Source organism: Battus philenor, unplaced genomic scaffold (assembly GCF_028537555.1).
Source record: "Battus philenor isolate CCGP_79_NKW_IND1 unplaced genomic scaffold, ilBatPhil1.0.hap1 SCAF_9, whole genome shotgun sequence".
Taxonomy (NCBI): domain Eukaryota; kingdom Metazoa; phylum Arthropoda; class Insecta; order Lepidoptera; family Papilionidae; genus Battus; species Battus philenor.
Genome location: NW_027181759.1, coordinates 12,444,977 through 12,470,786, shown reverse-complemented (window position 1 = coordinate 12,470,786; position 25,810 = coordinate 12,444,977). Strand labels below are relative to the sequence as shown.

General features: G+C 33.0%; 1 protein-coding gene across 1 annotated transcript in view; it reads right to left on the bottom strand.

Moving 5' to 3' along the window:
• LOC137932334 (thrombospondin type-1 domain-containing protein 7A-like) overlaps positions 1-25,810 on the bottom strand; it is a 78,272-nt gene that overhangs the window by 51,315 nt on the left and 1,147 nt on the right. The window contains exon 3 of the mRNA XM_068775937.1: positions 21,488-21,721. Coding sequence (XP_068632038.1) covers positions 21,488-21,721 — 234 coding nt within the window. The remainder of the gene's footprint in view (positions 1-21,487; positions 21,722-25,810) is intronic.

The following is a 25,810-nucleotide window of genomic DNA, read 5'->3' as shown; positions in this document are numbered from 1 at the left end:
ATTATGAAAAGTAAACTCTTCGAAACTTGTGATTTGCAATGTATTGAAATCTATAGGAGAGACTCATGTTAAGCAGGAGACATCCTATGGCTGAAATAAAAATATTAATAATTTGAGAATCAAGGGTTTTTTTTTCAATTTTCTAGCCCCTCTTTTGTGTTCTCTCGTTCCCTCTTGCCATACAGGGCAAGGATGTTACAACTCGGGTAAATATTATTCATTTTATACTTTAATTACATCCCTTATTATACCCTTTTATCTTTTACAATTTCTTCCTTCTGTGCTTCACAATATCTATCTTTATTCACATTCAAAACGTCACCCGTGCATCACCTTTCTTCCCTCATCTTTGTTACAAGACCACAGTTTGCTACATTATCACAGTTTTTACTTTAATTATTTGATTTTACTTAGATTATGCTATTTGTTGTTATTTATATTTCTAGTTTTATTGTTATATAATTATACCTATTTTATTATAGTTTCTTATTTACAAAATCTATACTGTTTTAATTAAGATTATCTCGGGTGAATCATATATTTAAAAAGTACGTGTACTCTATAATATAAAAAATCATTTACGCAATTTTATAAAGCGATCATGTTTATACGTTTGTATATATTATATATCATTTTTATACGAGATATCATATATTGACGTTATTCATCATTCATAATTATTTATAAAAAGTATTTTTTTTCAACCAAAGAGTTTCATTATATAGTTTCAAAGAATACTTGTAAAATTTCTCAGACACGACGTTATTTTTTGAATTCGTTACACGAGGCATTTAAATAGTTACGCACCAACTGGAAAACGAGAAGATGTAGGGCTCTCAGAATCTTAATGATCTCTCCCGGGAGGTGTTACGAGTCCTTTATAAGTGCGGCAACGCGTAGGATGCGACCCAATTAATTCTTTTACTTCTACTCGTGTAATAATTACAAGCTCTTGTTTAACTGCGGAAGAGAAATTTGAGCTGTTTATAACCTTACGGTTTTTAAAATATAATGCTCTACCAGCAAGTTATATTATGTGTTTTCTTTTCATCATCATTATTTCAGTCGTACCTCGAGTATTACTGGGCACATCTTGTATAAATATAAAGCTCTTCTTAAGAATATGTTTTTAATTTTAAATAAGTCTATCTGTGTATTTTTTTTTTCGTATATCTATTTTATGGCATAATAAAGAAATTTCCATAAAGTTATGGCTATCCTTTATTTCACCTGAATTTTTAAATATGAGTATATGTGAGTGATCTCATAGTGTCGCATTTATTCTATATATACATAAATATATAAGAAAACAACTTGATACAAACTAGTATCAAATTTAGCACCCGTGTAATAATATTCTTGAAGATACCAAGGTTCAAAATACCCTCTGATTTAAGAACAACCCATAACACAATTAGATTGATTTTTTTTTTGAGATAAGTTACACAATTATTGTTTTAGTTGTCAGAGAAAATCTTTCCCAAGCTTTATTATTACTTAAAAACTGTTTATATAGCAGTAAGATTTTTAAACGTTTCATTTATTTATATTTTAAAATGTAATACATAATAATTTCGACCCTTTATATGGGATTTTATAGTAATACCAACACAATACAGATACCTATAAAAATGACTAATTTTATGACAGCCTAGAGAAATGTAAAAAACAAATCGCTCGTAGACGCAGCGTGGATAGGTCGCCCACTAGGTGGACCGACATAGTTAAAGTATGTTCGCTGAATGCAGGCAGTGCAAGACCGGTCATCCTGACGATCTTTGAGGGGGCCTATGCCTTGAAGTCGGCGTCTATTCGTAGGTATAAAAATTTTATCTTCATTTCTTAATTTACCCATATCTACATCGCATAGACATATTCATCGACATTTCGATTACATATTCATAATGATTGTGCTATATACTAGGTATGCTTCTTCCACAAGATATTATTTGCGGCTGTGACGTATTTGCTGCTTCTACAATAATGTATCAGATTAAAAGAGGATTGATAATGAATTTATTTTAGTAACAAAACCTTTAAAATGTTAAGGCTCATGTTGGTGGTCGTAAGCAAGGACCCGCCTGTCACAGACATAGGCCTTTTCTATATAATTCCTATAGGACCGGTTCAAAGCGGCCTGAAACTCCTGAATGAACATCACTCGATGTGCCATAATTTGAAGCGAAACGTTACAATAAATTTGACTTCGATAATATTCAATTAATATAAGATATGTCACTACATTAATAATAATGTAAGTAATAAAGTAAATTAATTATTCTGAACAGAAAGGCAATAAATAATACACTCCATTCGGTCCCTTATAAGAAGCTTATTATATTAAGTAGGTACGCTTTGAGACTCGATGAAAATTCTTTTAATATTTTCGTATTTGTCTCGCAAACAGCCCGGGGGCGCACTTGGGGCGGTATATCGATCAATATACTCGTATCTGACAGGTTCTATACACGTGTTAAGTGATATTATGACATATATATTAAATTTTGCTTTGTTAGAATTAAGCTTTTAGGTTGATAAAAATTAATTTACTTCGTCTATAAGGGATATGGTATTTCATTATTACATATTGGGTTAACATAAAGGTTTTTAAAATATTTAAACTTGTTTTTATAAAAGGAGTTTTTAATATCAATGCAATTACGCTTTTTAAATATTATAATAGTAAAGAGAGATCTTTGTGCAGCTGTTTGACGTGCGTGTATGTAACACAGAGCAATGATAGACTTAAGTATATTCGTAGAAGTAATATGCCCGGGGAACCGAAAAGTAATGTCGCTTTCTTAAGTTAAATTCACACGACTACATTGTTAATAAGTTTTTATTTATAATCAACAATATCATCACCTTCGTTGTCAACAAACTATTACTTTATTACTTTCCGGTCACCCTAGTATAAAGGTGCTTTATTGAGAGAGCGTTTATAATAAAAGGTTCTGTTGGAGGACGTTGTTCTCACGCAGGCTTACTAGATAGAGTTATAACGAAACGAAATAAAATATATTTAGTTTACTTTTGCCTTTTAATTTATGTTATCTGTCGTTAACTATATGTATACTGCATGTAAATGAGTTTCCAAAAATTAATAAACATTAAACAACATAGAGATTGATTGATTCTTGGTTGATGTTAATACTGTTAGCCGGGGGGCTTTTACAGCTTCGTCGGAGCCGAGTTCATAGAACGGAAGGGTTTGTGAACTTAAAATTAACATATAGTTTGAAACATTAATATAGATAATATAACAGTACGATCAGTAACTATGTGGGACGGAACATAGAAATATCAGCTTGGAGTTACATGAACCAATTTCCTTATCTTCCTTCTTCCATCGGACATCATGGAATGGAAGAACCTATCGGCGTCGTTAGCTAGCTGTAGTTTGGGAATCTTCAAGTCAAGAGTGACGATTCACTATTGTAGATGACATCACGCGAGATTAAGGTCAAACGCTTTTCCTATAATCAATAAAGAAACATTAGATTGGAAACAAAGCAGAACAGAGCAAGAGCAGTTCTTTCGTATATGTATAACAATCCGCTAACCATACTAAACATAAGTTGCAACCTTTTTAAACTTAGTAAATTCCTAAGAGTGATAAAAATAAAGTTTTGCTTAAATTAACTATATTTAATTACTATTTCCAGTGGGTATGGTCAGTGGTAACCCAGCGGTAGAGGACTGAGACTTCGATTCCCAGAACAGTTTTATATAATTCACACTTTGTACAATAATTATATAGAATTGTCATTGCTTACAAACAAGTTTCCAGAGGATGAGCAGTAACGTTCTGTACCGCAATACCATACGGCTTTGGCCAACCCGTCTCCAAGTGTGGCGATTATGGTATATCCCTCATTATATATTTTTTGGCGAAGGCCTGTATCTTGCAGTGGGCATCTATGGACTGAAATGAAAGTGCATTTATACCGCAATGTTCGAAAGAATCTTAATTAAAACTTGAATTGTCAGTATTCCATGGATTAACCGTGCGGGTGCCGTGTCGATCGTGTCGTAGGGAGACGAAGTAGGTTGTGTTAACCCGTGAAGCAGGTTTAATGAGGATTCCTTCGTAAGCATTGCCGTTCACCTTTACCGATCAGACTCCTGTCACTTGTTGACTCCGCTGTCTTGGCTCTTTTTAAATTCCCTCCCGAACCATTAAATTGTCATACAAGAACTATAAATCCGAACATTTAAAAAGAGAAGTGAGCAAATGATATTTAGACTGAAATACTATAGCTTCGACATCTAATTTTGCTGTTAAATGGCACCTGACTGCTGTTAAATGACACTGGTTCCTCGGTATAAAAAGAATTTCATGATTCTTAACATTGTACCACAGTGGCAATTGCGAACGTAATTCTACAAATGGTTTTGTTTTTTAAACTTGTTCAGTACTATAACATTAAAAGAATCACTTTTCTTTTTAAGTAGAAAATTATTCGTACAATTCCATATAGATCTTAATAGTTTCAACCTCTGTTCAGTCTACACGACAGCTATTCATGTTTCAAAGCCATCATACCTCTGATTGCCCGCAAGCAAATTAGCCGCTTTCTTTCAAAACCAATTATACAGCTCATTCCGAACTCTAGAAAGTTCAAGCGTCGTCAATTGCTCTATTCATTCTTTTATTCAAATTGAATTCTAATAAAGCGTACTCTACCTTGACTTTTTTTTACAAAAAATATAATGTCTTGTTTAATTATGTAGTATTATGTCTATTATAATTATATATAGTCGTAGACGTGGCCAAGCCTCTTTCAATTCTTAATAATAATGAATTAAAAATATTAATTTCACAAAATACATTTTTTATATTTGATTGTAGAAAAGAACGTTCAAAGGCTCAGTAGGTCCGATATCATATCTTCAGCTTGAGTTTAGATTGAGATGGATTTGTTTTATCGTTTTTATGCGGTACATAAAAAAAAATTGTGTCTTTTTCGTGACGTATAATATTTTGGGGATAAAGGTTACAAAATCTGCCATATTAAGTTGCAATAATTCTTTCTCCTTAACATCAAAAAAGTTTTTGGTAAATTACAACGTTGAGGACGTTATTTCCGATAAATCGTTAACAAAATGTTGTCCTAAATTCTTTTCTAAGACTACACAATTATGAACAAGAAATACTTCTTGTTCTTAATAGTGTTATCTTGTTTGATCAGTTCAGAAAATGGTCAGGATGCGTGACTAGTTTTTTAATCTCACGTTCACGTTGTCTGTAGACGCTAGATGCAGTCAGTTTCAAACAGTTGTTATTGGAAATTTATGGTGGTGATATACCTAACAGGTTGAGGACATCCTGCAGTTGAAATTAGAGAGAGATGAGAAATTCTGCGAACAATTATTTTCTTTATAATCCATGTCTTTATAAAGGTTTCGTTAATTTTCGAAGATGTGCTATCATTTCAAGTCACGTTCAGTATTTAAACTTTTCGAGATTCCTCAGCTAGGCTTCATTAAGGATGGAAATGAGTGACACTCGAGTACTTTGTAATAGGGTGCTGTGGAGCTCTCAGAATTTTAATGATCCCCTCCAGGTTATAAGTTCCTTTGAACACGTACGCAGAGATCCCCCTTTACATTCTCTACTTCACCACCTACGTCACCTTAGGATGATTAAGATGATATTTTGTGTTTTAACAGTCATCATCAAACACTTTTTAAGATTGTAGCTAGCAGAATCATTATCGAAATTTGTACTTAATTTTATTCGTATTTTGATCTTTTTTATCTATAAATTGACGAAAAACTATTTATTTATTAATGTTTTCTTATTATCATCAACTTCGGATTATTTAAAATAATCAGATATGTACGTCATGGAAAGAACACCCGAGGAATCCGATTTTATAGAAACTAGGATCAAATTGTGCTTCTATATAATAGCGTTCTTTACCATGTAGCTCCGAAGATTTCAAACGCGCCCTGATATAGGAAGAGCCCATAATAAACTTTATTAATTGAAATGGTATTATTATATATCTCAGTTTAAATAACAGTTCTATTGCTTGGAGACCTACACAGACGAGCTGTCGCAAAAGATATCGACCACAAAAATACAAATATAATTCCGTCGAATATTAAAAAACGTAAAACGTTCCTGTTATGACGAAAAGGGAGCTCGGCTCAGTCGAGGGTGATCATTAAAACTGCGAAGTTACAGTATCTCATTATCCGCAACTTGAATCTTACTCATTTACATTTTTAATAAAACTTCCTAACGATTTCTGAACGTTCGGGTAAATTGACTTTCGGATAGTGGAAGTTCCCCTTTAAAGTTTGTTATAAATTCTCATCTCTTCTTAATGTAAGTAACGATATGTTACGTTTATGAAAACTAACCTTATTTGAAAGATGATCTTCGCTGTAGTTATCATTTTCTTCGATAACTAAGTCTATGTGTATAATGTATTACGTAAAGTATTAATAAAGAATTGAAATGTATATCTTTACATATATATAAAGATATACAATACGTTCAATTTTATTTATTTTTCTTGGTACAGGAACGATCGTAGTCACACGTGTTAAAATAAAAATCCTTTATTTTTAGTGAGTTTATGTTAATTTACATCCTGAAAGTTTTGTGAAATTTATGGTCAAGATCATCCAGAGAGAGAAAACTTTGGAATGAGATGGAGCAAGCTAATAAGGTTTCAGACGACCTTTGTTAAAATGAACCCTACTAAAGACATAAAATACCAAATAATCGTATTCGTTATGCAATGTAACGTATAGCTGAATATGTAAATACTTGATAATTCTTGATACTTTATTAAATAATTTGTTACGTGACAACTTTTTAAAATGTAATTATTGTTGTACATGTTAATTTAACTCCAAATGATTGCCAATGTATACACATTGAGTTATTTATCAAATATTATCCTACATCTCCTGCCATAACTTGTGGGTAAAAGTTTGGAAAGTTTGTTCAGAAATTTGAGTTTGTTCTCTATAACTTTTGGCCTTTGTCAATATTTCCTAATTGCTTTTGTTGTTTAAATTTAATCACTTGCTTTGTGTTCAGTTCGAGTTATATTTAATTTATTCTATTAACAAAAGGTCTTTCACCGCGGCATTGAATTGTGTTAAATAAAATAATTTGTTTGGACGGATAAATCAGTCGACGTGTATGATTTAAGTACAACAGATGCCACAATCTCGGGGAAAATGCCTGTACCTGGCAGTGGAAGTTTTACGGCTGCAGAGATGATGAAATAATATATTATATATTAGTAATATCATAAACAATACACTGTTTGTTGAATTTACTCCATTTAAATAAAAAAATAAATTTCTTTTTAATATTCATAGAGACATCGGTATCTTTCTTAGATCACCCCTTTATTGCTGAAGGACGTTTATTGAAAACTCTTCGTGGGATTGTTTGTTACACTTGCACTTTGTAAGACTTTTAGCGGTTTTCAACGCAATGACTAATGGGAGAACCGCGCGTGCAGAGATTTCGTAATAAAACACCTAGTTCTGTTATGTGGTCTTCTACATTTGACCTTGATCATGATTTCGATTCGGACGATATGATCAAAGTAGAAAAGAACTTCGGAAGTTTAAAATAACTTTACATAGTTAAGTAGTATAAAAATAAATACAGGCCAAAGAACGTAACAAATTATGAATTGTGTACACATACGAAGTGATCGATATTAGGTAAAGTTTTAAGAGGATGAATGTATAGCTCATTTGCTGTCAATTAATCAATGACAGACCCTTACCAAGAACCAACGGTTTTATAAATAATAACTTATTGATAACATAACATGTAAAAGCGTTTCGAAAATACGGATTACTACATATTAAAATTAACTATTGTTTACTATATATGTACTGCAGACTCGTAGAAGATTTTGGTCAGCCGCATTTTAATAGAAGAAGATCAGTGAATGTCAAAACAAAATATTTCAAAGTGAACACTTTAAACAGAATAACACATACTGTTATTCTGTATAAAAACTATTAGCTGACAAATGAGCTACATATTTACTCGTTTAAAGCTTTTAAACATCTAATAAATCATTTTGTAGATGCATTCATGTAGATATATATTGATAAAAAAACTTTTTTGCCAAGACTATTGTATAACACGAGAGAGCTTATCAGATTTTCTATCCATAAATGTCTCAGATTTACGTCACTATTCACAAGGTTATTGCCCTGAAATAGGAGAAGTTATTTATAGCTAAGGGCGGCGCCTGTTTGATGTTTACTTCGCAATTTAAGACGTGCGCACGCACGAAAGAAATAAGTGAGTGCGGTATTTGCTGAGGACGAATGTACTGAATAATGGTAAAATAAACGGGTTGATATTTTTTGTAATATTTCACAATTCATCACGTTGGTCTTATTTATGCTGTCTTTGGTATTAGTTAGTCAATAAGTAATTATCTTATATTTTAATTTAAGTAAGCAAAGCTAAAAGAGAAAATTTCTTCAAGACATACTAAAGTCTTATAACATAAACCAAAAGTAACCGATATACCCGAAAGATAAAGCCTGTTAAGGTAGGAATATGGAGGTAACATAGCTTTCTGAACAGTTGTCGGAAAGCGCAACACAAAGAAAGCCGCCGAGATTAGCAATCTATTGAGTTAATGGAAGCTATCTCCATAATATATATATATATATGTATGTGTTACAATTTATTAGATAGATGAAAATTAAGATGTCAAATTATCTTTAAGCAACTGTAATTTTTTTACAATATGCAGATATATCTTCAGAAATGATTACTTCTATATAATCGTTACTATAATACTTCTACTTGTTCTGTAGACATGACGTAAATAGCTACGAAACTCAATAGAGATATTTCGATATCCGTGTCTTTGTAATAAGAAGCTCACTTCGGCATACATCCTTCTGGGAGAGTGATAGAATCGCGTTGTCGATTTCCTCCGTTCATTTTACGAAATACGAGATTGCTTTTTGTTAAACGAGATTTTAATCTTACATATTACTTAAATTTTCTGAAAAATACGTGGAAACATTCGCAAATTTATTATCTCATTTTGGTTTTGGATATATTCCAACGTCGCTTACGATCTTTAGATATAAATCATTAATTTTAGGTCTTTGAAAGAAGCCTGAAGTTATTTTCCTGTAAGTTATTCCTGGTCAATAATTTGGCCAAACATTTTTGATATACAGGGTTTAGGTGTAACAGTTTTAAAGGGGTAAATGTTTAGCTTATTTGTAAACGCTTTATAAATCATCCTTTATGAAGTGACGGATCAGATTTTTTTTCTTCGATTTGTATGCGACAGGCCAATAACCTGCGGCAGCACAAAGTCTGAAGGGATAGATAATAAACAATAATTAATTTTTGTAATATAGTGAGTTTTATTATTTATATATGAGTTTTGAATATATAGCGTTTTAGATAGGGTGTATCATACATTAGCTGTAAATACAATGATCCTATATAATGTCTAAATTAAATATATGCTATAAAAACGTATACCGTACCGTATTTTACGGTGAAACTGAAATTAAAACTTCAAAGGGCGGCACTAAACTTGACGTAATTTTTTCTCATTTCCAGAGGTCACTGCCCTTTAAATAACGTCGTGAATTCAAGTGGCATAACCGTAAAAAATAAATGCCTATTTTCTTAGCGACCAGTAGAGTAGACGCATTCGTCGTTGAATAAAATCTTTTATTGTTCCAAGAAATTGAAAGCATTATCATATACTTTAATTTTTCTTTTGTTTATTTCACATTAAATTAAATAAGTACTTAAATCTTGATGGAAGCAGCTAATTTAAGTTTATCGGAAATTTTAGAAGTCAAGGAGGCATCATACGTGACGGCATGGATAACAGCATTCATCATCTGCTAAAATAATAGCGTCAATAGTACATAAGCTCTCCCATAGATTATAAATAGAACCCGTTACGTGACGCTCCAGAACTTGTAGACCCCATTGTGCGCGTTGTTGGCCATATTACTGCCACTTCAATTTCCTCATTGACTGGTTTATGGCGGTTACTTTTGTTCATTTACGAATCTTTTCAGACCTGATTCGATATCGCAGAGAAATCCCGACCATGACCTTCTCTATAACCTTCGTAATAATAACTTATGATAAAATACTTGTGTTTAATTTTTTAAATACAGCATAAATATGAACATTAAAAAGTTTATATGTTTAAATTAAGTTATCAAAATCTAATTTTGATGGTACATTATTTAGTATTCCGTAAAGGAAAATTGTTAAGTGGGTGAAATGGAAAATACGTGTCGGAGCTTCAGAGATCAAGTAGAATAATGATCGATCACTTTTCATGTTTATGGTAGACTATCTAAATGGATCCCTTACACCGAACTTTTCATGCGTATGTATAGTTATGTATTAATGACTAAATATCACAGTTTTCAAGGCAAATCTATTTTATAACACAAAGTAAAGAGTATTATTCTTTTTTTTGTTGTTCTCTTACTGGGAAATCATTATTTATAACAATATTAATGGATTTTTTAGAATATAATCATCACGTGAGCCGTAGAGGGCATGTGCTGCCCACATCTAGCGACTTAAAACAAATATATATCAATATTAGCGACTATAAATGACGTATCGAAAATCAATTTTTTTTTTATTTTTATAAATTAAGCAAATTATTTCTTTACATTTTGTTTCTCTTGTTAGTCCTATTCTAAAATAAAATATCTTGCATAATAACAGACGTGCGTCGTCTTAAAACAAGATGGCGGATTACATTACCGTAGTGTCTACCATTTACGGTGTCATTGAACTAGCTGTTAAATTCTTAGTTATACAGAGTGATTGCTTATTAGTGTAAACGCTGTTTTCTATTATTCCTACGTTATTTATTATTTCTGAAACCATTGATTTTTAGATATTATTTATCGTGCATCAATTGACAGAAAATTAGATATATATCAACCCTTTAAAGGTTATGCACCTTTAACTAATTAACCTGTATAGTTGGAAAAATTATTTCGAAAGATATGTAGCAATAATTTTGTTTTTTTTTTTGCATAGCGTTTATTAATACTATATGTATAGCGATCATCAAAGGTATGAACTTAACGCGAATTAGCTCAAACGTGAGCAACGATCCGTTCCCCCTACATTGTGTATGCAAGAGGGGAAGGGAGGAGCGATGAGGCGTTATTATATCTAACGCAATTCAGGTACGAGCGTGTTCGTGTTCCAGCGATGCGATAACACCCTGTGCCGCAACGTCTCTGTTAATATTCTCTACAAATATAACAGGGATTTGATATACAGGCTGTTATATTAAGTTTGAACATTTTTTATATATTTATATATTTGTGGAGTGCAATATATATTATAGGAAAAGGTAATATAGCGTTTATTCATACAGAATATAGGTGTATATATTTATTGTACTTTGAATTATTTATTTTATTTAGTTTCACGCTGACCGGTCTTGTTTGATACAAGCGCTTTTGCTCTTTGATTATCTCGCCGGTAAATTTATTTACATGGGTACAATTACATAAGAACAGGACATATATAATTAAGTTAAAACCAAATAAGCATTTGACTGATATGCAGTATGATTGACATAACATTTTAGAATGACTATAGGAGAACTAACAAATAATACTTTACATAAACAAAATTTACAATTATATAAAATTTAAAAATGGAAGAGTTTTAATAAAGAAAGGTTCATAAAACATAGCTACGCTATAAAATAATAATAATAAAATCTCAATTATAAATAGCAGATTTTGAAAACCGTTAGCATGTGACAAATTCTCCTGTAAAAGTATGTTTTAAAAAAGTCTAAGTTTTTAAATATAGTTATGTCGTTTAAAGATTTAATTATTCGTATTATAACGATGAAAAAATTCACATATGATTTATTGATGTCATGGTATCCGCTTAGATGTCTGTTGCGTGTTTAATGTAAAAAATACATTTTACAATATTTTTCTTTTTTAATCTATTATAAAAGTGTTTGAATCTTATACTTTCGGTTTAATGATGACTGGGTTAGTTATGGATTCCCGGTTTTTTAACAATAATTTTTAATTGATGTACTTCGAGAATAAATCGCAGATTGTTATGCGTAACATAACAAATTTCATCTGTTTCCCGAGTTCAAAATAAGATGTTATTTTTATCCCATGTGGTAGGTGAGCATCACAGTAACGACCGCTAGCCTCGTTGGTAATGGAGGTAATTTGGCGTGTTTTGCCAAGCGAAGGCAATTAGGCCTGTCGCTACAACCGTTGTCGGTGAAGATAACAGACGCGACAGGGATTGCGGGGATAGGTGAAGGGTAGGAAGGGCGCGGGAGGATTGATCGTTATGTTACGTAAGGTAATTTTAATGTGAATAGGAAGATATATCGCTTGATTGACGCATTTCAAATCTAAAATTAGGCGTGCTAGATTGACGGTTATTGCTGACGATGGTACATTAATTTCTTCTATTTTTAAATAAGACCGACTGGAGGTGCCCAGCATACAATGTCTTTCGATGACATTAATAAGGAGATCTCAACGTTCGACATCCACTGTCAACAGGATAAAAAAGAAATTATATTTAATACACAAAAAAATAAAGATCAGGCGTTGCACTATTGCATAACGACAACCATTTGATGGACTTCGTTAGTAAATAAAAATTGAACGGCTGGCCGTCAAGCGACAGAAGGTGATAGACATGGATGTAGATATTACAGATTACTTATAATACAAAAATCATAAAAAATAACTACATATTACTATAATACATAAATTAAACAAGTTGATCAGAAATACATGTAAAACGTAAAATATATGTTTAATGTATATTGTATACTATGTAGGTCACTAGCACGCAAAAAAATTTTTAAGTTTGTAAAAATATTATCAATTTGTATAAAGTAATTGCTTTGAATTATATGTCATTAACTTTTTTTCCTAATATAATGCGACAGGTCATTAACTTTTGGCAGTATAGAAATTGTAAAGTTAGATAGTAAACAACAAATAGTTTTCATACGCGGTAATCTGAATTTTAAAAACGCTTTGTCTTACTATAATATTTTGTTAATTATTATTTCTGGAACCATTGATTTTTGGATGAAATTGAAGGAATGAGCTATAATTGTGTTTCTCTAAAGCCTTTATACCTATTTCCAAGCACGATACATATGTCCATTGACTAATTGTTTTTATAAACGTTTTTTAGCGTCAAAGGTTACTTGATCCACAAGTGAGCAGCTTGAACAGTAAATGATTGAAAGAACTTCGTAGCATGCTTGTTCGTATATATTTTATAATAGAGAAAAGCACTTTAAAGATCCGAGAGAAGCCTACATTATTAGGGAGTTTGAAACTCTAAGGCAGAAGGCCCCCAATGGAAGTGGAAAGTGTCGCGCGGACCGCAATTTAATTTCCTCTGGCTTCCGGCGTGGTTTTCACGACTCCTCCTCGAGTGTTGTTTGGTAATATGCATCAAAACAGTAATGGTAACATGAAATAAAGACTACCTTTCATGTAATATATCTTCAGTGAAGTATTAGTTACTCATTTAAAGTACATTTGTAATCTCACACGATTGAATTTAAATAAATAAAATACTAAGACTACAATGAAAACAGGTGTATAATGACAAAACGATTTTAGAAAAAAAAACAATATGGTTAAGGCAATTCGAGGCAATGTGAGGCAATTCAAATTAAGTAATATTTCCGGTATGCGGAGCTGCGTTGGATTGGCAGTCGAGTGCAGTCATGTTTTTCTTAACGATCGCTAAGTCGTTACCTGACATGTGTTAAACTTAACAATATTCTATAAATAGCCTTCCACAGACTTTAATTTCGTGTACAAATAAACGAAGATATTAAAGGTCCTAAATACCATGGCTATTTTTGATTCTAGGTATCAGTATACTGAAGAATTTTTTTTATGATTAACTAGTTTATAATATGTACAGTGAAATCATTTTACACTTTTATTATATTATTTATTCATATTTAAAGCACAAACTTTAAATCTCTCTTTTTTATCTTGCAAGCGACGAATGTTTCATAACAATTTTTTGGATAGCATATAATTAAAATTACGAAAATTACCGGTTATTTATTTTGTATTTATGGTACACCACGAGGTTTTCTAAATAAATATTTTTACAATGAAATAGGTCGACAAGTAAAAATATATGATATGTAAGCTAATTAAGGCTATATGTAGCATTTCGTCATTTCAGCCCATAGACGCCGCCTGCCAGGCATAGGCCTCCCCCAAAGATATTGGGGGATATACCATAATCGCTACGCTTGGTAGACGGGTTAGCCATCGCAATAAAGTACTCGTATAATATTATGAGTAAGAAAAGGACCAATATTTAGCCACTTCCGCACATGCAGTGGCAGTCGATTAGTACGAAACACAGAGTTTACTAACTAAGCTGCACTAATCGGTGTAACATAACTCCTGAAGATGCCCCGTGGAGGGGTGAAATACGTGTTGAGTGATTTGGCGGTGGCAGTTGTGTGATTCGCATTGTTTGCCGCATACGCATTTAGCAGCGGGATGGTGGGTGGTGCACTTTGTTGCACGACTACCACTGCATGTGCGGAAGTGGCTAAATATTGGTCCTTTTCTTACTCAGGATGGACTTCTGGAAGGTAACGCCTGATTCCATTAAATATATAATACTTTTAACTGGCAATTAATACACAAAGTGTGAATTATATAAGATTGTGTTTCAGGAATCGAACTCGTGTCCTACGATCGCTTGCCTCAATCCTGTATCGCTGGGCTACCACTACTCATAGCATTAACCACAAATTAATTATCAACATAAACACAATATTGCCAAAATAAAAGAAAATTTAAAACACTTAAGCTAAGACCGTATTGAATAAAAGTAGATTTTTTCATCTTTTATATAGCCTTGTTTCTATTGCAATATAATGTTTTAATATTAAATATATTTCTATAGCACACGCCCAATATTGTTTTTGTACCATAAAACAATAAACGAAAAATTAAACTGATTAAACATTTCCCAAAAAAAAAAAATAAGCAGTCAGTATCGTGTCCTTTTTAAAAAATTTCATGTAATACTCCCCCCGAGCAATCTTTATTATTCAGAGGGCCGTGCGACTTTAGATGCGAGAATTTACGGAGGAGATTATCTTCATTAAGTTCCAGGTCATTGAAGATAAAATATTTGCATGTAGTAATCGCCTCCGTAGCCACATAACGTCCTTCTCTGTGCTTAGTGAGCTTATTCGTACAACGTACACGAGTATTTGAGAGAATAATGAGGTAGTTTGGTACTTCAGATCTTAATTATTCAGGTAAAAAGTAATAAACCACATAAATATTAATATACTACGTTTAAGTTTGATTTGAAGTTATGAATATTTTTTTTTACATGCAACCTCATTTGTGTTGGAACTGATATGTTTCTTAAGTTAAACTCTTTATTTCAATGGTAGCGCAGTGGTAAAAGACTAATATTTACGATCGTGGGTCGTGGAATCAATTCCCGGTAAACACATTTATACTTTGTGCATTAATAATTATTACCGCAGCTCACAAACAAGTTTCCATAGGATGGGAGAGCATGGGATGACAGAGGACGCAGCTTCCCATTTAACGTTGAATAGTGGTAGCGCAGCGGTAGGTGGCCAAGCCTTGCGATAGAAGGTCGCAGCTTCGATTCCCGGGACACGATCGAATATAATTCACACTTTATGCATTAATTACACTAACTAGTTTCCAGAGAATGGGCTGCAGCGTTCTCTGCGTACCATAATACCACACTGCGATCGTTAACCCAAGCCAAGTGTGGTGATTATGGTATATCCCCCCTTCGATATCTTTGGGAAGGCCCTTCCAGTGGGCGGTTTTATGCTGAAACAAGGATCACGACGAAACTCTTACGTATAGAGCTTTAATTCTAATTTTTACTTTTTTTTACTTAAGGAAGTGCGCACAAGAATTGTCAACTATTCTGATTGGCCCGATAAGGATTGCCAACGACAGTTTTTGATTCGCCGATTGTAATTATTGGCTATGTTATGTAATCCACACAAAGAGTCCGGGTATACTGGGAACGATTCCGATATATCTCTCTAGATGTACCTATAAAAATTACCAATGCATTTACTTAGTGCGCAGAGGTCCATGAACATCTCAGTATATAGCGCCATCTTTGAGAAGAAGAAACATCAATGCTTTATACATTAACATTGCATGGTATATAAAATAGAAAAGAATTGAACAGAAAATAAAATAATTTGTACCGTGATGAACTCAATAAACGCGTACAATCTGATACAAAGCAAAAGCAACAATATAAATTAACGACGCCATTGCGAGCCGAAGTAAACACGAGACGTTTGAGAAATGAGCGGACATTATATCTGTACATTGCAGACATTAACTGCAGCAAATACGTCTGAGTGCCCCTTCAAGAATGCTTTCGTATTTTGTTAAGTTATGGAAAAATACATCTTTATTTATGTTGTGCAGAGGTAATAAAAATCATAGCTTTCGATTCGTCACATTTTTGTAATAAGAAGGAAAACAGTGAATTCCGGAAAGACTAAGAAAGCCTCTCTACGAAAAACATAATTAAATTTGTTTTTTTTTTTTAAGTTACACAAATGAGTAGAAGGGGACTGGGTGAAACGGAGAAAGGTATTAAGGAAGGGAAATACATCTTTGTCTAAAAAACCCTTAAAAAGCTATAAGAGGTAGAACAAAAAAGACTTGATGTCTTTTAGTAGCTTTTTATTTAGATAGATAATAGATTTTTTTTCATTTGATTTTAAATATAGTAAAAATATTGATTCTTTCAATATATTCTACATATACGAAGACGATAGTTTCATTCTTGTTTTACTGTCATATAAAATATGGATACGAGTGGTCTTTAAACTGTGTAATATACAGGGTGTAACATAACAGATGGATCAAAAGTGGATGGGTAACTCCAGTACCGATTCATTTCACTGCCATGTATGTTCAGCAGTTTCCAATGGTTCGGCGGATATTTAAAATTATGTGATTTTCTTTTAAAAAATCCAATTTCTCCAGAAAACTAAATGATACAATGTAACTGCTAGGACCACGGTTGTATTATTTCTCATTCAAAGTTCATAAAACGTCTGTGTATAAAAATTTAAATAACATGGTATTTTAATGTTTCTTAAATATTATTTTTAATTGTTAGGGACTATAGAATAAAAAAATCATATTATATACTTTAATCCAACCTATTTTAAAAACTACTAGGCTTAATGTAAAATAAACGCGAATAATTATATTTCGCTAGCAACAGATAAATTAGTATTAGCAGTTAGTATTCCACAGGATATTAAAATGCGATTGAGAGAAAGAGTAGCGAAATTTTTGTCCTTTTAATATATCTATGCCAGGAAAATTCAATAAGAATGAAGAAGTTGTTACAACAAGATTAATGTGATGACCACCTGCACACGCTTATGAAGGCAATTTGTTCTGTTTTTATAGTGGAAACGATTGGCATCGTCATTAAGGTCGTATAAAGAGATAATACGGGAGCAGGCAATTTTTCCCGTTACCAAGGATATTCATAAAATGAAGTTTTATTTTATAAACAAACAGCAATTACGAATATCTTGTTTACTTCTTTTGCCAACCCTATACAGAGTACATTAAGTAAACACCAGCGACGGAACGGAAACAATAAAGTTTATTGAACATCCAAACAAAACAGATCCCATTAAATAAAATCACGTTTTAAGAAATAAAATAATCAAAAGCTTGTTTGTCATGTATAAGATATATATGTGCGCTTGAAATAACTGTAATAGCATAACTTCGTCTGTAAAATAGACCTTATTTATTACACATTGTGTATTATACCTAATAATGTAATATATCATAAAAAATAAATAGGTTACGTCAAGTGGAATGACGTTTAAGCGCTAATACAGTAAATACTTTTTACAGGCTTCTCCTTTTACAGGTACTTAAATTTGACTTTATATTAATTTATTCATTTATTTAAATGTCTGTAGTATAAATATTTTAAAATACAATAAAAGTTGCCGTATCAGTAAAGGCTCTGTTATTTCTTCCTTTGTATACGACATTAAAAAATTTCCTGTTTAAAGCATTATGAAAAAAAAATAACATCGAATACGAATAAAAAAGTGATCGTACGTAAGAAGAAACATCTGGCTTACGACTTTAAACATCGAAAGAGTTCTAAATGTGAAAATGTTTCTTCCGGCGCGCAATCTTCTTCAAGGAAAGTGCTTAAAAATGTTTTAATTAAAATCTCTTCTGGATACAGTAAATTATTAAGATGGTTTTTAAAGACTGTAAGAGCTGCAAAAAATGTCAGGCAATCGTTCAAGTATTTTGTTATAAGAACTGGACGTGAGATAGATATAGAGAGTGTATCTCAACTTTTGTCGGATAGCGGGACTCAGGTTGGATGGCTTTCCTGGGCGTAGAGGCAAACGATACGGAACATGCAGCCCAATAACATCTAAAAGATTCCACGAAAGATTTAGCTATTCAATATTTTATTGAAAAATAGTAAATCATGTACTAAGCGACGATCTTTAAGTAAAAACATGAAAGGGATTTAATTCTTGAGTATATAGCAGTAATGTCACTGTTTGCGTAAGGCATTATATTATAAATAGAGAAAGATTTTTACAATACAATGAAAACTTAGTTTAAAAAAATTTAAGTAACACAAAAAGTTTGTAGAAGGTAGCAATCTAATAGTGAGGGGCAAACGGATGGTAAATAAGGCAGTAGAAGTCGGGCAAAGGAAATACATGATTCAAAAGGCTTTTCACTTTCAAAATCGCCATTATAGCTAGTAAAATTATGGTGTTAAAACGATGTACCAGTTTGAGTTCCAAGCGGTTCTGTATAGAATTCGGATTTGCAAAATTACACGATCGCATGTTTATGTGCCAGAGGTAAAGCGAGCGGTAATTTCGCTGAGAGTTATTACAACGATTCGACGTCGAATGCTGAATTGGACTCGTTCCAAAGTTCTACGGGGGACACTTACGGACCTAAATGAGTTTTTGTTCTATATTGGCGATAAAATAAATTTATACGATAATTTACTATATTTAAAAATCAATCAATTTGAATTGGCAAAGTAAACAGACGGTCATAGAAAAACATTGGATGCAGGCTGATCCAAACCAATCCAAAGGAAATGTATGGAAGAGGTCTATTACGATGATAATAATGAAAAATCAATTGTAACTTTTATTTTTATTATAAAAATTGCCGAGGCCTACAGAAAGCTTGCATGACGCAAAGTGATATAAATATTATATTCAATCAAAATAAGGTAAAAGGAAATTTATTAAATTTCCCCCCTCTCGAAAAGAGACGAAATGACGGTATAATCTTAAAATATAAAGTTACGTGAACAAAATATCATGAACAGTCACATCACACGTGCGTCAAATTTATGATCTACAAGAAATTAAATATTTTACAACATGTTCATTAATTTAGTGTGAATATGTTTGTACTTATATATGTACATAAGTGAATATTATTATATTTCAAGTGGAATAAACTCAATGCTTTTAGTTTTGAGATCTAAAGTGCCCTCAGAAGTTACCATAATGACTAATGTTTATTATGATGTAAAATAAAATTCTAATTCGCGTAAAGCTATTCTGGTTTTGCTGCATTTCCCTTTTTCTAAGATCGCCACGCTGACTGGTCTGATGCTGCCCGTATCCAGACACCTCCTGCAATCTTATTTTTTTCAGTCCATTTAATAAGGCACCTAACCTAACCTTACCTACTCACGATGCAACTACTGTCGTGGTCACCACTCGAGTACCTTTCGGCCCCAACGGCCATCGTTTGTCTGAGGCAATTTGCCCCGCCCATAATTCTAATGATAAAAAAATGAAGAAGAAGAAGAAACAAGGTCACCGAGGAGCTCGTCGGTGACTTTGTTTCTTCCTTGGTTCTTCCCTGGAACTCATTTCTGATTCTTTCTGACCTTGAGCCTTATAAGGCCTATAGTAAGCGATCATGTCTCTGATCCGTATGAAATCATTGGTAACAGACACTGGTAAAAGACCTTCGTCTACTGGCATTGCGGTATTTTGTGGTATATTCTTCACTTTACTTAATTGAAAATAAGTTAATGGATCTAATTTGGATGAATTGTATTATCGATTTTATCTTTGAGTCTGAAAAATAATTTGTTTTTCAAATATAATTTAGGAATTAATTTTTTTGCACAACTATGTCGTTCAATATTTGTTTTTCTAAAGAAGGTATAAGGTTGAAAAATATCTCATAAAAATAGCAAGAAGAAGGTAAGGTGAACTACCAATAAAATGGTTGAAATTCTGTCAGATTAGATGTCTGGTTTGCGTTATCCGATCCAGAAGATACCGTAAAAAATAAAAGCGAATGGTACTGTATGATTTAGAAAATTAATCATGCGTAAACAGAATAAGGTGAGCATAAAAAAAAAAAACAGTTTTATAGTTGATGTTGAGCAGCGAAGTTAATTTAAATAAACTTTTTATGTTAGAATATATGGGTTCATTACTTGACGGCTAAGTTCTCATGAAAAGCGGGTAGCGGTTGCGTCGCTCGTGTAGTAAGAAATTTCTAATTTCACGCTTCCCTGAACTTTTACTTTGTCTTGTTAAACTTCATGGATGTGCAAAATATCAGAGATAAAATCCTGTCACCTCGTATATATACGCTACTTCGGATTCTCTTCTACCAATTTAGATTTTTGTTTCAAATTCACAGATTCTTCGTGACTATATCGAGTTTCCTGGAAGTTTGTCTCGAAGGAAAGCGATGTGTATTGAATGATAAATTGCAGCTAATTCTAGTCACAGATTTTACTGCTGTAATATATGAAGGAATTATTTTACGATCACAGGTTTATTTTATGTCAAAGTATTTATTCTTTGGCACTAATTAAATATTACACTGACTGACACAATTTTAAATGTTATGTTACCTAATATTTGTATTACTTTGTACACATTTTTACGAATAACGATGGTATTGTGAAAGTTTTTCCAAATACAGGTTAATTGATTATAGATATAAAAGCTTTAGAGGGTTAAACATCTAGTTGGTCAGCAAAAGGCTCTAAAACTTTTGCATTTATTTCTAATCACTCTGTATATGAGCCAATTATGACATATGCTGCTGGTATATGGGGGCAAGCGGCTCTAAAAAAAGGGATAATAAGGCGGTTGTTAAGTATGCAACGAGGCTTTGCCATCAGGATCACGCGGGCGTTCAAGACCATATCCACCACAGCCGCTCTAGCACTTGCAGAACTCACCCCACTCGACCTCAAAGTTCGGGAGGTACAGGCACTGGAACTCACAAAACTCACCGGCGCCTCTCATCTTTTACCTTCTGATACAGCTCTAGAACGCCCTACACCACCACACAAATTATTGCACCCCGTTACCAGAGTATCCATTTCTGTCCTTTCCCCCTCTAGAGGTCGTAATTACACAGCACCCTATCCCCATGCTTTGAATATCTACACTGATGGGAGCAAGCTGGAGGACTCCTCCGTAGGAGCGGCATTCGTTGCTTTCATGGAAGGCCGCCAGACTGCTTCCAAAAAATACAAACTTCACTCGTTTTGCTCGGTCTTTCAAGCTGAGCTTCTCGCCATTTCGAAAGCCTGCTCGTGGGTCTGTTCAATATACCCGAACACATACACAATTATTCACACGGACTCACAATCTTCCATCGCCGCGCTGCAGAATAGAAACAACACCCACCCCATCGTCACACAAATTCACAATCAGATAGACGCACGCGCGCCAGCTACATTACACTTTACATGGGTCAAAAGCCACACAGGCGTCGTCGGTAACGAGGAAGCCGACTTGGCAGCAAAGAGTGCTGCCGCAATGCACTCTACACCGGCTTATGTCTACTTCCCAATGAGTTTCGTGAAGAGCGCAATCCGCGCGGAATACAACCGCATTTGGCAGGCTAGATACGAGAACTCGGCACAGGGTCGACATACCATAGGACTCCTTTCGAAACTCACCGACATAAACAAACTGCGAAAACTCATCAAGACATCCATCTGACACAACTACTAAGCGGGCACGGGTACTGCAAGCAGTACCTGCACCGTTTTAAAATAATCGATAATGAGACTTGCCCATGTGACGACTCCACAGTACAGACTTTTGATCACTTACTCAGACACTGCTCCCGATTCGCATCCAAAAGACATAACCACGTGACCTTATGTGAAAACCTTAATATATCTCCGTTCAGCTTACCGGACCTTCTCAAGAAAAAATCTACAGCTGAATCTTTTGAATGATTTGAATGATTGACAATGTGCCGGGCCAACTCAGGCCCGGCACATTGTCCTAAATCTCAAGGCATTTAACGGTCTGTAGCGCTTGGGCAGCGACTTAAATAAAATAATGTAGCAACTAATATATAATTGTGTATTCCAAATTGTATTGTTAATATGTACAAATTTTAGCTGTATTTACCCGTAAGTGAAAATTGTGTAAAAAAAAAAATTGTAAAAAAAATAATAATAATAATATAAAACGCTGTCGTGCCTCGCAGCTGGGAGAAGAAAGATCCGTATCAAATAGCGGCAACCCTCGCCCAACTGTCTGCGTTTAGTTAAAGCGAAAGATAAATACTGTAAAAAAAAAACACCAGCGATACAAATTAGAATTAACCCTTAATTTGATTTTGCTCACTGTGAGAAAAAAAAATCACTCTGTATAAAACTATAACTCTGAAATGTGTTGTATTATTTTTTTTTTTCTATTGGAAATTTTCTATTGATTTTAGAACAGGGTATATCATATATTAATTAACAGCAAACTCGTGATACATTTACTCGTTAAAAGATTTTACAACTATGATCAATCATCACATACATTTTTTATAACCAAATTCTGTAAAAACTGTTCAACAATGCATTTATTTTTTGGGTATGCAACGAATTTGTATGTTTGTTTTGGGACTAAGAAACTGATAGTGTTTTATCAAAATAGCGGATCGCAGCGAATTCGCGGCGGCTGTACAAAGAATTTGGTGAAAATCAGTGTTTATTTAGGCCGAAATACTCAAACACTGGTCTTTCATTTGGTTGAAGTGTTACTGCGGTTCGGATTATGTTTTTCATTAAAAGTGGATTTATAATATATTTTTTATATTGACTCAGCAAAATTCGGAATATTTGTCATACAATGATAGTTAGTTATAGATGTAAAAGCTTTAAAGGGATGAATATATAGCATTTGTAATTAATGTAATGTAATTATACCATAGAAGGAAAAAGTGCTTATAAAATTCAAATGACAGCTTACAAAAAAAACAATTGTTTGCTGTTCTTTACTGCTCACTTTGTACTGCCAGAAGTCATTGACCTTTAGTATTCCAATAGAAAAAAAATTAATAAATTTAGGTTTGAAATATATTTATTTTTTTATTAGATTTCACAAAAAAGAAATTTTGCTCATTACTTAACCCTTTCAGGACCATAAGGTTACGGTACCTTATTTAATTAATTAAGCTAGATGTAATGAATTAATAGGCATCCTAAAAACATAATTTATACTAAAAATTCAAAAAAGTTTTACATTTTTTTTGGAAATTTATGGGACAAATATGTCCCTATGGTCGCTAAGGGTTACTTTCTACTTAAACTCTAAATTTTGGTTTACTTGTTGGAAAGTCTGTTTTGTTGTAAATAATGTACATTTGTTACTTAGTGTACTTTTTTTTACTTGTTTATGAATAATATAAATATAATAGGGCAAGTTATTTGTGGTACTCGGCGAAAATATTCCTGTTGTTAGATGATTGGTTAATGATTAGATGAATTGTTTTTTTGAGACGTTGAAGGTTCAGGTGATTCTTGCTGTTGAATAGTCGTCGTCTCTTCAACCTCGATATCAAATACCCCTTGGTCATCATCCTGTACTAGAAGTCTTTGGTCTTCGTCATCAAGCACTAACTCATCTTCCTCATCGCTATTGTCGCCCACAAAAATTTGAAGAATTTTATTTTTTCGAAGTTCAAAAACTCCACGTCCCTTACGAAACATATTCTGAGAAAAATATGAATAAGAAAATGATAGCATTTTGGTATATCACCAGGCCAAAAGTTATGAAATTCCGTATAAAAAGTATCCCTTTACGCCGACAGGGACACCCGTGTCCCATAATCTTTATAACGATTTATCACAGAATACAACATAAATACATTAATACTGAATATTTAGAATAACAATTTACTTACCAGGCAATGATAATTTGACACTGTAAAAACTTGAAAAGCACTTTTACAATATCAATTATTTATTCCAAACATCAATCATTCGCGCCAAAAGAACTCTAACGTTCCGATGACGATAAACAACAAACGGTATTAGTTATCCTATATTGCTAGTAAAAAATAATAAAAAGGTACTTTCCGAAATACTAAAACCAAAAAATAATTTACAATGGTTACGTAAATATTTAATTAATCCATGATTTTTGCTTGGGACACCGGCGTACCCGTGGTCGTGAAAGGGTTAAGATGATACAGATTTTAAATACAGAAATTGCAGAAGATATATATAATTAAAGCAATCAATATCATATAATAATAAGATTAGTCTATTTATGGTAAAGTTCTGAAATAAATAGCCGTTTGACCGGTCCAGAGCGCACTATCTAATATGTGTTCCAATAAAAAAAAGATTTCGTGTCTATGACGTAGAAACGCTTGCTGCCTACACAACGCTGTAGCTATCTACGGTGTCGCTACGAAACATCTACGGAGCTACGCGTCGTTATGATTTGTTTATTAGAAAGCTTCCTTCCATTAAGACGCGTTTTACGTGAAATTCATAGCGTTGTTTGCGATGTTTTGATGAAATTGCCCCAGGCTCTATTAACATAACGGCCATATTTTTTCGCTTGATGCCGTTTTTGACGATAAAACGCCGGTGAATAGGGAAATTGAATTTGTATCCCTAGTAAAGCGAAGCTAATATTACTTAAATGTGCTTTTATTTTACAGAGATAATCGACAATGTTCACGTCTTACTTAAAAGATGTCGTCCGTAAACGTTTTTATGGCATAACGCAGTTGTAATCACTGGTGTGGTTCGGTTTGTTGGGCGCTATAGATAGTAAAATGACTGATCTACCGAGACGCATCAACGTTATAGTCTGTAGGTTTTAATATTTATATTAATATTAATTTTATTTTAATATTTATATTGGTACTCGTAAGCACCTAATATTGTACCCAACTCTACAACGGTGAGGCAGTCCGGTAGAGTTGAATATTTTTCATGACCGGAATTTCCATTCTTTTTTAATATATATGCTCTTAAAGGGACCGCAAAGTAATGTCGCTTTATTAAGTTAAATTCACTCGACTACACTTTTAACAAGTTTTTATTTTTCATCAACATATAATATTTCAATATTCACCTTCATTATCAACAACCATTTGCTATCTAGTGTACAAATTTTCAATACCGAAGCGGTAAAAATCAATCGGTTTTTCTAAAAATTTTGTTGACTGAAACGACATTACTCTCCGGTCCTCTTAATAGTAACCTATTTTGTTTTTATTATTGTCTTTGTGTATAATTATCTGCATGCTTTATTTTTTGTTTTGCTTATATATAGTTTTGATAGGATAAGGAATTTATTTAAGTACAGTTTCTACAGGATTGGACTTTCAAAGTTGCCCAAATGACATTAGCAGATTCCACGGGTACGAGGCGATGACGCTC